Below are 14,405 nucleotides of genomic sequence, written 5' to 3'. Positions count from 1 at the left end.
TTTTGTTTTCTAGTTAAAACCAGAGCAAAGCATTGACTCTTTAAGCAAATCCAATTACTTATTTAAACAGTCCTCCCCATTTTGATTCTGCGAGTAATTGACTGAACCAGAAGAGCACAAACTTCAAAATGAATTTGCTTCAAACTTGAAAGATGGTAAGGTCTAACGTGATTAACTGTTTAAACAGTGTGACATTACTGAGGGTTCGGTTCTATTCTGAAAGTAAGTTACAACAAGTGACGAATAAAATATAATGACCCGTCTAAGGCCTCTCCAGAGGGTCTTCTACATCGATTTAATTGTCGTTCCCAACTTCCAAAACAAAAATTATGGGACTGTCATGTATATTGGCCGATTGGACGTCTCTATGATGGTTAAGGTGCACTACATAAATAACTGTACGAAACCAGCTACGGTGGAACTGCCCCTCTGCTTAGTCTCCTGACACATGTACTTTCTCTGCGTAGTACTTCTTCTCACTTTCTGCCTTCTTGGCATTGCGTTTCTGCATTCAAGATGACGTTTAATTGCAAGCAAAACATCACATAATGATGCAGCGAGCTGTGGTTTCAATGCTACTATCCTAAAATTGTTAAAAAGAACTATTTCGGAGGTATAAGAAAGGTTATAACTCTTCCATAGTTTTATTGAGGAGCAGTTAATTATAAACAAAACATCCTAAAAGGTAGAATGCTTGAGGAAAACAATCAAGGACATTGGATCTAAAACTTGAATAGCAGATTGAAAGAACAAAGAAATCGAATGATAACTCATTCACGGTTGAACGAAACTTGAAAATCCCTTGGAATAACTGATTGTAACTCACCAGTTTGACTCACTGAATGATGTGAGCCATTGGATGGGTGGGTCCCACTAGTCAGGCCCATCCTATCGCTCACATCACAAGTCAAACTGGTGAGTTACGCCGAGTGAATTTAGCAAGGATCCAATGACGTTTGATTAATTTTCTCTGACCATTTCTTAAAAATGTGTGGTGGTGCGAAGATTAGTTGACAGTTGACAGTCCAAAAATGCATGAATGGTAAGTGAATCCAGAACGAAAAACAGAATCACGTTGAGCTCATTCAAGTATAGCAATGGTAAGAAACTAAGGAATACCAAGTAAGCCTCGTGATTGGCAACTATCCTTTGGGCCACTGAAGTGGTCGTTATATTTTTAGGGCTGTCAAGCATCCAGAAAATTCCCATGCTCTTTGGAACTGCATATGGATCAGGTTCACCCTGCATAAAGAAAAATATTTTCTTCAATTTCCCAGTCCCTTAATGCGCATAGTAAGTTGCGTGAAAAGTGAGAAAAGATGAGTGAGTCAATCTGAGAAATCAAAGAATTTAGCTTACAGCCAACAAGGAGTTGCTCTCTGCTACTGTCCCATGCACAACCAAGGAGACGTTAAAAGTTGTGACCTGATCAAGCAAATAAAGAAAGACCTTGGGATTATTTTTGGAACTAGATATCATACAACAACAATGATCATCCAAATTATGGACCATGTCTCAAGAGAGTAAGTACTGTTAGTCAGTCATGCTTCATATCAATTTTCTGCATCTGGCATGCATCAGCACCATCTCTGTGTGCATGTGCGTGTGCGTGTGATGCATTAACAATAAACCATTATTTGTGCCAAAACTAAGGTCAGTTGCATGCTTTAGCCAAAGAGTAAGCACATCCCAGTGGCTCTAATACTTGGAACACTCTAAAGGAAGTAAATAGGAACAATTAACACACCATGTCTCTGGTAACTTCCCAAGGCGCACCAATGATAACTTCATCAACATAGCTGCAAGCCAGAACGCTAAGACTACGTTCATGCAGATGCATAATTGGGTGACCTTTCCCTCTGTGTTCACTGCACAAAACAACATTAAGTTTCATTGTATTTTGCTATATTGACACAGCAGAAGTGCAGATACAGTCTTATGCAGCAGTGCAATCAAACATCCATAGTGCAAACCATTGCCAATATCAAGTGTGGTAAGAACAGTGTATACAAGTAAAATCAAGCAACAAGTCGATATACCTTACAATCTGGTCAGTGTGGATCCCAACCAGCAGAAAATCTCCAAGCTGCCTAGCACTCCTGAGAATCTGAGAGAAAAATTTCTCAACAAATTTTCATAGATGGTTGACCTTTAGCAATAAAGGAAACAGCCACATTTTGTAAATGACATATACTATTAATGTGTGCATCACGCATCCACTAGGATAACCACCAAGGGAATCAATCTTTAGAGTCTTGTGAGATACAAGCTAGCCAATCACATGCCAAAAAAAAGTAATGAATCTGATGGAGCTTCATCACCCAACAGCCATGACAGTGACATTAAATTTGTTGAAAGCTTTTGACAAACCATTCTGCTGGATTCAGACCTGATTGGATCAACTCTGATCCAATCATGTTTGATTTTGCTATTAGACATAAAAACCAGAAGTTGTCATAACCCAGCCCTGAGTGCTGGAATTGTCAGTTTGAGCTACAAACCAGTTTCACCGTGTGTGCATGCCAAAGGCAGGTATTTGGGTTAGTGGCAATGAGCCATGTATACCTATAGTGCCATGTTAAAATGCATTAAGCCAATGCACAATAGAACCAGTCTAGAAAATTATTAAGTATTTTGGAGTTTTGGCATGGCAACAAGGAGATACAATCACAACATTTTCCTTGTGAATTTGAAACTGCAAGAATCATTGCAAAAAGGTTGACCGTAAATTGCAGATAATTGATAATACCTCTACATGTCCTGCATGGAAGAGATCAAACGCTCCATCAATGTAGACAACACGAGCATTTGGTCCAGGTCCCTAATATTACATACAACAATTAGTGTTACTCAAGGAAATAAGATCCACATACACTCATGAAAGCAAGAAAAAATTTATTTTATGCCCTTAAATCATGCACAAGATATCTGATTAACACCTTAATTTCCCTTTCAGTTCCAAACAAGAAATGCAGGTATGAAACATATACCATAAGTAAATTTGGATAGGAAGATCAAATACACCATATATAATTATTTCCAGTTTGTGTTCACAAATTCATGCTTTACTGCCTTGACAATATAATTCAGAAAAACAAACAAGTGATACCTTGCCATTTGAAAATTGTACAATTCTCCGGGATGTTGGTAGAAATTGAGATATACGGGAACTGTTGGATTGACTTCCTTTATGATCATCACCGGGCAAAGATGATGTATTATCATGATTTTCACAAGCTTTTGCATCCTTCAAAGAAGAAAGTATTCTCTCTACATTCAAATAAGTAGAGCAGCAATTAGAAGCAAAAATAAAACAAGAAAGTTATCTTTGTTGGTGTAAATGATGATGAAATGAGTTCAAGTCTCCGGTACAATTGACATGATCATAATGATGGGGAAGAGAGGGATATATATATCAAACACTTGAACTGATGAGATGCCCTCAACTCAAATTAAAATAGAGCTTATTCATAGATAGCCCCAAACATATTGTTACGATTGTATTATATTTTTTTTTTCCTTTTTCAAACTAGTCAATATTTAATTTTCTTCCAATAACTGCAGAGATTGTTCAAGAGAAGTAATAGTACCTACGATATCTGTGCTGGAGACACCTTCTGTTCGTTTGATCTGCTTATAACGCCCAGCTTTCTTGGCCAAGGCATAGGCATCAGTTCCATCAGGAAGCAAGCAAGGATCATCGCCATGTATGATATAATCAATTTTATGCTCATTGAAGAGACTGTTCATGAATTTCTCTGTAATGGCATAAGGAGCATTGGCTATGACTTCATCCACCCACTTCAATCCACTGACAAGGGCCAGCCTGGGAAGAATGATCACGTGGAACATATACAGTCCAGTTAATGTATTGCCACTAAAAGTTAGCCTAACTACGGATATTTCATCTTATTCATGTTTTATAGTCCATTGCAATTATAATTAAATAGGCACAAAAGGGATTTTTGAATGAACTGGTCTGTGGCCCTCAAGAAGTACATAGCACATATGCAATCTAACTCGTACAATTTGACCAGTTCCATTTCTTGATCAGCAAGATTTTGCAAATTAATTCCACATAATTAAATAAAATGCATGGTAATTAACAAAGTCTAGCCATTTCAAACCCAAAAAAAAAAAAGAGGATTTTTAAAAAAAAAAGAAAAAGAAAAAAAAGAAAGGAGCACTGCATTAAAATACCTCTCTTCCATAGATAAAACAGGAGGGCCCTTGTTGGCAACAATCTCCTCATCACTAACAACACCAACCACCAATTCATCTCCTAAAGCCTTAGCTTGCCTCAAAGCATTGGCATGTCCATAATGCATAAGATCAAAACAACCATCCATGTAAACCCGAATTCGCTTCTTCTCACTCTTCTTTTTATAAAAAACTCCCAGATCAGACCACATATAAGGCAAATAAGAGTACCCAAGTCCACCAAAATAGCTAGTTGATAATCCAAGCAAAGCAGCTGTTAGCATTAGTCCTCCAAACAGATGTGGGTAGTAATACACTCCATCCCAAATCGAACTGCTGCTCTCATACTCCATTCTCCCACTCTCCTCTCTTTACTATGTTTTGCTATTCCAACCTTGAGGAGAAAGGATTGGAGAGAGAGACAAAAAAACCTGCATAAGATCAGACAACAATTAAAATCGGGTACTAAAAGAAAAATTGTGATTTAACATAAATGGGAAACTAAAAACTATGTTTTCCTTAAACTGTCATAAATCAAAGTGAAGTGTTGTCTGAAATGAATTGACAAACTAAAAAGTCCCTGTGTTTATTTAAAAAAAAAAACAGAATTGGAATTCAATGAAAAAGAAATGAACTTGTTTGAATAAATAGAAATCTAAATCATAAACACCAATTAAAATTCAAATAAAAACTTCAATGCCATGCTAAAAAAGCATATAGTAATAAGACCAAATCTGAAAAGATTCCTTTTCTTGCTCTCTTCTTTTGCAGAGAATTAAAAAGAGAACATTTTTACAAGAAATAAATAAAAATGGGAGAGAGAATTCAACAAAAGGGGTTGCTTGCTACATCATATTAAATAAAATAAATTGGGGGGGGGGGCTTTTTTCTTGAAAAATAATGAATTGGGGTGCTCTAAATCTGAATCTAATTCAAGAAGAAAAAAAAATCTTTATTATAGTAGATTCAAAGAGAGAAAGGGCAAAAAACCTGAGGGGAGGAATTGGGAATGAGAGAAAACCAATGAAAATGAAAAAAAAAAAAAAAAGAATTCTTGAAACATAGAAACTTACGCCTAGAAATCTGGAATCTGTCAGACGGAGAAGAATCTTGTTTTCACCTTTCTTTTTTCTTTTTCCTCTTTCTTTGGATACTTTTAGCTGGATGAGATGTTTCTGTCTTAAGAATTTCAACCTCGCCACCCTTTCTTCGTTTGTTCCTTTTCCCTCTCTCTTCGTGGAATAAATTAGACTCACTAGAAAGATTTCGATCTCATATTATCTGTGGTTTGATGTATCTTTGTGATTAAGAAAGCCAAATATGTTTGAGTCTCTTGCATAGAATATATATATATATTTGTCTATGTTAGAGGGAAATATCAAATTGGTGCATGAACTTTCAATGAATTGTTAGATTGGGTCAATAAGTTTTAACTTTTTATTATTTTGGACCATCTGACTTTTTCCTGGTAGATATTAAGAAACTACTCCAATTACTCATGTCATTTATGGTTAGATTTTGAGAAAAATAGTCTTTAATAACTTTTTTTTTAGTTTAACGTGGGTGTCCGGGTCAGCTTACGCGCACCTCGACTAATTTCACGGGCCTTAAGTTAACGACCATATAAGCATCAGTGACCATCATATGAGCAACCACATGGTTCGAACCTAAGACCACAAAAGGAACAAACCTTTTGGTCCCAAACTCTTACTATTAAACTACCACTTAGATGGTTAAATAGTCTTTAATAATTGATGCCACGTAACATGGTTTTGATTTGAAAATTTGATTTTGTAAGGAAGTTTTGAGTTGAAAAGGGTATTTAAAGGATACTAAATAAGAAGGAAAGGAAATAACACCAAGGCTAGATTAATTGGTCAAATCTTAAATTTAATTTTTAATAATTATAATTTTGAGTTTTTTCAGGATCACTAGAAGCTTATATGGTCATTAACTTTAGGTCCATGAAATTAGTCAAGGTACACGCAAGTTAGCCTGGATACCAACATTAATAATAAAAAAAGGATTATTTTTTTTAAAAAATCCAGATATTAATGTATTTTCATGAAGGAAAAAAATTAAATTGTATAAAAATTGATTTGATATAAGCTTGTTATTATAGCAAGTCCAGATGCAATTTAGACAACCGGAAAAAAATAGTTTGACTAAAAATATTTCAAGACGATATTAAAAAAAACAAATTGAGATGAAAACATATTTGATTGATCCGGGTCAATCCACGTTAACATGTAAAATCTATGACCTGAATCACAGGATCACAATAACCTCATAGAAAGAAAATAAAAATAAAAAACATATTGAAACTCAATTATCAATAACCCAATATTAAAGAATAAAATTAAAAACAATCAACTAGAAAAAGGAGATAAAAAAACCCGAGTCAACCTGGGTTAACTTGCTAAACCTGGATCATGAGACTGAGATAACCCAACAAAAAGAAAATTAATAAAAATTATGAAACTCAATTCCCAATCAATCCAGCATTAAATGATGAAATTAAAAAAAATCAATTAAAAAAGAACAAAAAAAACCCCGAGTCAACTTGATTTAACCCGTCAAACCTTTGACTCGGTTCATGAGATTGAGATAACTTTATAGAAAGAAAACCAAAATAAATTATGAAGGATAAAATTTAAAAAAAATTACAAAAAATGATCAAAAAATACCCAAGTCAATTAGATTAATTTGCATGATTTATGACACGTGTTATGAGACTGAAATAATAAAAAATAAATCAAAATAAATTATAAAACTCAATTTTTAAAAAATTTAATACTAAAAATAAAAATAAAATATTATTACAATAAACAGTAATTTATGAGAAGAGTAACAATGATTTTCACTACTAATTTTTAATTAATTACTAGAAGTATCCAACATAAGTCTTTAGTACGTTTGTAATCTTGTAAATAAAATAAAATTACATGTGACCAAAACCGGGCATATAAAATTACGTGTAATCTTGTACATCATATCGATCATTTATTTTGTGTGGCTTGAACTTTCATCGTGCATATGAAATAGAGTCTGCTTAACATAAATTTATAGTTCTTAATTATTAAATTAACCCAATATCATTATAATAAAGAGCAAATTATTATAGAAATAAAACCCAATATCACCCCGCAAATATATATTTATATATGTGTGTAATTTTTATGCTCTCTTCAATCACCCAACAATTTTATTTTTACCTATTAAATTTTATTTATGGAATCGTTATACATTTAAAGATAAGTTCCATTATTTTTTTCCGTGAATGGATTCAAAATGTTGTTTTCAGAGTTAACATAATCCAAAGAAATAACAGTATGAAATATAATGGATTTATGTGACTGTATCTTCCTTTTGTCATTAAATTTTTTAATGGATGTATGTCTAATGGATTTATGTAGTTTACAGACTTGTTTTGCGGGGCAATTAAAGCCGAGAGCAACATCCTTGCCCCCGCAAACTTCAATCTAAAACGTAGCTCGTAGCCATGGAAAGCACAATCCAATCCTAAACGGTAGCAGGGTTAATAGATATAGTGCCAACAAGTTGTGCCCATTTTAGATGACCTTGAACAGAGGAGCAACCCGTTGCTAGACTACAAAATCTTGACGCCAGCAGGGTCCTTTGCGAACTCAATCAAGGGAAGTGAAGGGAGGAGGGGATCTGGAATTATTGGGATTTTCAAAAGAGAGGAATTGGAATTCTTCAAGTGATTTCCGCAAGATTAGGCCTGAAGTTTTTTTTGTTGGGATTTTGGAGTGCGTGGAGGCTAGAGAATTGATGGCTGGAAATGATAGAAAGCCAGTGTTTGGATACAGATTTGAGTCTGATAGGAGCTTTGCTGGTAATCTTATGAGAATTTGGATGAGTAGATCTTGGTTGCAGGAAATCATTTCCGCTGAGGAATTGGAATCGATCACTTTTTTTAATTCCAAGTACGAGGTGGAAAAGGTAAGAGAGGCAGAGTAGATTCGATGCTATAGACGGAGTTGTAATTATTGATCTCAGATTCTTAGTAGGCCATAATGGATATCATATCCAATTCTATTAAGCCCCTGAAACTTGGCCCTAATCTCTTATGATCTATTTTATTATGATTAGTCAAAAGCATTGAAGAAACTAGTGTTTTTTCCTCCTCTCTTATCAGCAAGCCTAGAAGAAACTGTTCAAATGCAACAATAAGAAGTTAAATCATAATGCAATTGCAACTAGCAGGCATTCAATACTGGAACAAGTTCAGAAGATTTTAAATCACAGGACACCTTACATCTATTAGACCCAAGCTAAGGTCTCGGTGTACTTGAGAGCAGAGCAGATATAGTCCTCGCAAGGATGAAAACTGAAGAGCTTCTTGAATGTTTTGCACTTGAAGCTGTAAGATATGATCTCACCAGGCATGTTTATTACCAGCAATGGCCGTTCTTCGTTGTTTCCCCCGATAAAAGAAGATATATTAATGGATCCGTTAACTAGACATGGCGAGACTGTGGGGTCCTCCATCATCTCCGCATACGCAACTGCAATGGCATTCGCATCTAGGTAGTACTTGACAAACCAATTTGAATAGCCCTTGTCCATGGCATATACAACAATGAATTGAGAACCGACATTGGAACTTCTACGTCTTGCCATTTGACCAGCAGACATACCAGGAGAAACATTGACACCCATGTTCATAACATCAGGATTTTGTTCGCCAGTCAATAACCCAATAAAGTGCAATTGTCCATCAGACTCCCCAAAATACCTGAAGCTGTTAAGTTCCCAAGAAGCAGGAAGTGGAGGATGCGGCATTGCTCGAAGACATTCTTCATCAACCAGGAAACAGAACCCGTTCCCCGCAGGATCAATCCAGTGAACAGCACCATTCCAAAAAACACCATTGCTCAAGCCTGCAGGCGAAATATCGTAATCTTCATGGCGCACAGAAAGCTTCCAAATCTTGGTCTCGGATGAGTAGACATAAATCTCAAGCGTTGATTCCAAGTGGGAGACGCAAAGGATCTTGTAGTAAGGCGATTTCAAAGGATCGAAAACCAATTGAATTTGGCTCAAACTTATGTCATTGCCAGGTGGTGGAGAAGGTATTACTGCAAATTGTCTCGTAGTAGGATTGAATACATATGTTGATCTATTTCTCTCAATATAACAGAAAATGCCTCTATAACACAAATGCAAGCCATTGCAGGACTGAGAAATATACGTGCTCCCAGGGTTATCGGGATGGAAACAATGAAAATTGGAGGGAACATTAACAACGGATTTCCCATCAAGAGAAAGAAAACGGTAGATAAATGGTTCCTTGAAAAGGAATAATACTCTGAGGAGGAGAGCAGAGGTGGTGTGAGGATTGAGTTGGGTGTGGTGGAAAGCGAAACTAGGGTGGGAGATGATAGATAGCCATTTCTTGGAGACTAACTTGAATTTCAGGACAGATTTTGCAGGCACACGCAATAAAATCTGGGTGACAAGGTCATTGTTGCCGATGACAGCATCAACAGATGACGATTTCTTCTGCTTTGGTTTGTTTAAGGACACTTGTGAACAGCTTGGAAAAGAGGAAGTCATTGTTCTTCTTCTTTCTTCTGATTCGAAGATGAACTACGTGCGATCTGAATCTGTCCAAAGCTTAATTTCCTGTGGCTATTCTAAGCAGAAAAATGAGATGACTTCCAGGGTAAGTTGAAGTTGGGAGGTACATTATTGTCCTTATACATTGCTTTGTGTAATGTAATGATGTATTAAATCAGTGCATCTGTTTCCTTTTTTCTTTTTTCTATCTTTCTATTAAGAGATGATATTTTTCTGTTGAAAACTGAGGAAACAAGCAAGAGTTCAATAACCTTTAAATATATATATTATAAATCTTAAACCTTAAAACGTATGGTTTTGTACACTTCATTATATTACATTGAGGAACACAATGTGACTGTTATGATGAGTATAAAAGAATTGATGAATGAAATTAAGATTCAAAAATGTTAAAAGAATAATTGTTTCTAACTAGAGATTTTGAGACTTAGGATCTAAGTTTTGTAATAAAGTCTTTGATTAGTGTTCAACTCAAAAGGGAAAAAGTGCCTAAAGCCAACTTTCCACTCCACTCTTATTGCCACTGGTGGCATTTGCTACTGCTTTCCTGTGGAAGAAGCGACGCTTTACAGCCGGATCATTCAAAGCAATATATTAAAAAATCAATCAAAATACTTTTTATAAAAAATAATTGATGGCTGCATTTTTATTTTTTAAAGTAGAGGTCCTTGTGGTTCAATGACAATCACATTAAACCTTGTATTTTCAATAAATAAATAAATTGGATCCTTGAGATTTTGAATTTGGGACAAAGTTAGTCATTCCTTACAATTTTGTTAAAAAAAATAAAAATCCCTTGATCAAAATTATTAGCTTAAAGTGGACACCTGGAACATGCTGATGCATTATGTGTTTAAGGCTAATTTTGGACACCTGGAACATGCTGATGCATTATGTGTTTAAGGCTAATTTTGTTTATTTCAAAGTTTAAATTGACTCCGATGGAAGATAAAGAACATTAGTCATCCTATTTTTATTGTTCTGGCTGTGTGTGGGATATTGTGAATTGTTAATGCACCTGCATGAAGAATTATTTAGTTGCTGGTGTTTGAAGAACTTCAGACGGGCCCTATTGCTGGTTTTAAAATGCAGAATCACTTTCCCCTCTCCCCTGACCATTTTTGTTTTATTCTTCAAGCCATGATCTTTACTTGTAAGGTCTGTGAGACAAGATCTATCAAGACAGTTTGTCGTGAATCATACGAAAAAGGGTTCTGCTGATATATTGGTGTGTTTGTTTTTGCTTCTATTTTTGCATATTTGTTATGAGGTATAACCTTCACAGTAAAAAAAACACGAGCAAGAATAATAGATTCATGTTTTTGCTGCTTTTGCTCGTGTGTTTTTTTTGCCGTGGAGAATTTTCACTTCACAACAAATATACAAACATAAGCAAAAACAAAAACATTCTTATATTCCAAGTCAACTCATGTAAAATTTTCATGCAAATCTGATGGCTAGCAACAAAAGCAAAGAAATCCAACAGCTAGGAACAAAGAAGGAGAGAATGAACACGCATATAAAAACAAAGGAAAAGAAAGAAAAGAAAAGAAATGGAATGATGAGGTTGAACCCAGGTGACAACATTCCAATATCACCAGAAAGATTTCAATAAAATATAATATCTTAGAAGGTCATTGTTGAAGGCTAGAATTGGCTTCCCATGCCGTTTAAAGATTGCAAGCGGCTTACTTGTTGGTTTTTTGGAGCCTGCTAATCGATTAGAAAGTTAGAAACTTGGTATTTCGAGCCTTGACCCTTCTTGGATTGTCCAATGATATCCTGACATACACTTTTATGTTTTTTTCCCCTCAAGAATCATGCATATAAACTTTTCATGCACACAATATTTTTCTATGCAGATCAAGCATTATTTTTTTTTGTCAATGGGTATTTTCTCGCGTAGTCACTCATCAACTTCTCCTCCAATAATATAACCAACACCATAATCAATTCTTTTTCATAAGGAAATTCAAGGACCTGGTCACCGTGCGGGCAAGAAGTTCCAAGTCCTGAGGACTAGAAATACAAACTAAAACAATCTCTTCAATACACATTCTCTACACATGCACTCAATTTTTTTATTTACTAATTTAAATATGAAATGGTTCATCATGTATAAACAAAAGACTTATTTTATAGGGCAGTCCCCAACCTAGACCTACAGCTTTAAAAAGAACAGATTTAATATGAAGTTTTTCACATATTCATACACTAAGATTTAGCTGGAAAGAAATTAAATCTTCGAAGACTGAATTCTGCAGCCATGGAACATCATTCTAGTGACGGGGATTGAGTTTTTTCCCCCCTTCCAATATGGCATTTGTTGTCTTAAATCTCGTGGATATTTTTGTTTTCCTTTATAATTTAAATTAGATGTGTTTATCTAAATGAAATGACAGGATGCTGTATCATTTCTTTGCTTCTATGATTGAGCTTATTATTAAACAAAAACCTGTCAATTCATGACACAATTTTTTTTATTATCATGATCCATTAATTTTCTACTTGAGGATTTCATGTCCTTCTTTCTTACTTTATTTTTGTCCATCACTGATGCAATACAAGTCCCAGTAGAACCCAAGCTTGGAACTTCATTCGAAAAAAGCCCCTTTTTTCCTATTTGTTATCATTTTTATAGGTATTTTTAAGGGCCCCTTTTCTTGATCTTCTATTCTATTTCCATCTGCTTCTGGAAGTGGATATGCTAAGCGGTGGTGGTGCCTCTCCCACTGCTATTGCACAGGAGGAGCTGTTCAGACCACTGCAATTATGCTGGCATTTCACCATGAATAGGGGGAGGTATCTTCCACTGACCCTTCAGCCGAACGAAAAGATATGGTTGGTAAGAGATAGACGGAAATTCCCTACACTTCATTAATTAATTGTGAGGGTTCATGCCCCTCTATCCTTTTTTTTTTTTTTTTTTTTGAATGAGCTGGCTTTCAAGTTGAAATATCTAAAAACAATAATTTTAATATAATCAGGTGAATTTAATTAGAAAATCATTAAAAATTTAATTTTATAATTTTTTTATATAAAGTTAACTTGATCTTATAATTTAAATTACAAGTTTGACAGGTTAACCCATATTAACTTGAATATTTTTTTGATTTGTTCTTTACTTTTTATAGAGTTATCACATTGTCATGACTCGGTTTATAAATTAACAAGTATAAATTTTAATATTTTTTAAAAATTAGCATTCAATATGTATCGTAACGATATTTTAAAAATATATCATTGAATATATATTATATGTTGAATTTATGATTAATATTTTTTATTTTTTAAAAAACATGTTATCGATATTTGAATAGCTTGTTTTACTTAAAAAAAAAATAATTCGACCCGTAATGCATTAGAGGTCATAATATATATATATATTTGAGAGCCTTATTTTATTTTCAAAATGGAAATAATAAAGTGGAGTCATGATTGTTAGATGATATGCAGTTAGATTGGGCCTTGTTGTTAAATTTAAAACATTTTAAATTCTTATGAATTTTTATTTTTATTATTTTAAGTTTTTATTCAAGAAAACCATGTTGTTTATAAAAGAAAGAAATTCATGTCTTCATCAAATAAAGAAAGAAATTCATGTCTTCCAATACTTGTCATATATTAAAATATTTTTTTATTTTTAATGTTAATATATCAAAAATATTAAAAAAATATAAAGATAAATACACTTTTAGAATGCAGTGAAAAACTCCCTCGAAAAGAGTGTTAGGCCGACACAGATGTTTCGAAAACTCCCTCCAAAAGACTGTTAGGCCTATACAGCTGTTTGAAGTTTGATGTTCGAAGAAAGGTCAGTGCCTCAATTGTCCAGACAATTATAATTGCCATTACAACGCTCGAAAGAAGTCAAATTTGCTACAGACTTTTGTGTCTTTGATCATTTTTATTTCTTGTAGCTCAAGCATCTGGAAGTCGCATTCGATCTGGGATACAATTGATTGCTCGAACAGGATCAGGATGGAACATTTTTTAGTGTAAATTTCCAGAAGGGCATTTTTCCAGCATTAGGTATCATCCTTCCTGACCTGTCCTGGTTGATAAACGCCAGCCTTGCACGAAAGCAGCGTTTGACCAGTGTTAGAATGGCGTTGGCGACAATTATTGAACTTAGAGGAACTACATTTATCTACCAAGAACTCTTGAATCTTGAATTATTTCTTATTCTTTCCACATCATCCCAAGTTCCACGTATTTTATTCATAATACCAACATGTTTGTTCTCTAGTTTCCAAAGTATTCTTGAAAAATTTTCAATTTTATTTCTTTTTATTTATTGTTTTTATTTATTTCGAACACCTCCTAAATAAAAATTACTCTATATAATAATACAGGGAGAGAAGTGTTATGGATAATGATTAATCCACTGTAATCAAATAGAATATAATTAAAGGATCACCTTGCCAGCTCATTAATTATCTGATCAACCACGTCCTTGTTTATGTTTTCATAAGTTTACTGCTTCGAGTTTGAAAAGGTATGAGCTCGCTATAGCTTCCGCCTGCTATAATATACATTTTTTTAAAAAATTATTATTATTATTTACAAGGACGCAAAGGCATGGGACCTTCTCTTTT

General features: G+C 34.3%; 2 protein-coding genes across 3 annotated transcripts; both read right to left on the bottom strand.

Moving 5' to 3' along the window:
* Window positions 1-122: 122 nt before the first annotated feature.
* Window positions 123-5,521, bottom strand: LOC133689529 (ethanolamine-phosphate cytidylyltransferase-like). 2 transcript variants are annotated; one of them, XM_062109386.1, is made up of 10 exons: window positions 5,274-5,521; window positions 4,201-4,631; window positions 3,591-3,826; window positions 3,110-3,270; window positions 2,750-2,821; window positions 2,040-2,107; window positions 1,748-1,868; window positions 1,360-1,425; window positions 1,120-1,242; window positions 123-505 (listed from the first exon to the last, which is right to left on the bottom strand). In XM_062109386.1, exons 2-10 carry the CDS (start codon window positions 4,551-4,553, stop codon window positions 434-436), a joined length of 1,272 nt encoding a protein of 423 aa, XP_061965370.1. In that variant the 5' UTR covers window positions 4,554-4,631; window positions 5,274-5,521; the 3' UTR covers window positions 123-433. The 2 variants fall into 2 exon arrangements, with proteins under 2 accessions (XP_061965370.1, XP_061965371.1); XM_062109387.1 differs by lacking the exon at window positions 5,274-5,521 and adding an exon at window positions 5,191-5,209.
* A 2,865-nt stretch (window positions 5,522-8,386) lies between these two features.
* On the bottom strand, window positions 8,387-9,915 carry LOC133687793 (F-box protein At5g07610-like). Its single transcript, XM_062107120.1, has one exon. It carries the CDS (start codon window positions 9,781-9,783, stop codon window positions 8,488-8,490), a length of 1,296 nt encoding a protein of 431 aa, XP_061963104.1. The 5' UTR covers window positions 9,784-9,915; the 3' UTR covers window positions 8,387-8,487.
* Between the last annotated feature and the right edge of the window lie 4,490 nt (window positions 9,916-14,405).

Source organism: Populus nigra, chromosome 3 (genome assembly GCF_951802175.1).
Source record: "Populus nigra chromosome 3, ddPopNigr1.1, whole genome shotgun sequence".
In the NCBI taxonomy this organism is placed as follows: Eukaryota; Viridiplantae; Streptophyta; class Magnoliopsida; order Malpighiales; family Salicaceae; genus Populus; species Populus nigra.
This window is presented reverse-complemented; position numbering and strand designations above follow the sequence as displayed.

Excerpts from the sequence above, each read along its gene's own strand:
- LOC133689529 (XM_062109386.1), bottom strand. The coding sequence starts at position 4,553 with ATGGAGTATGAGAGCAGCAGTTCGATTTGGGATGGAGTGTATTACTAC. Across the intron at positions 3,827-4,200 it reads GTTTTATCTATGGAAGAGAG|GCTGGCCCTTGTCAGTGGAT; the intron begins GTATTTTAATGC and ends CATTCTTCCCAG. Across the intron at positions 1,243-1,359 it reads AGAGCAACTCCTTGTTGGCT|GGTGAACCTGATCCATATGC; the intron begins GTAAGCTAAATT and ends TTCTTTATGCAG.
- LOC133687793 (XM_062107120.1), bottom strand. The coding sequence starts at position 9,783 with ATGACTTCCTCTTTTCCAAGCTGTTCACAAGTGTCCTTAAACAAACCA.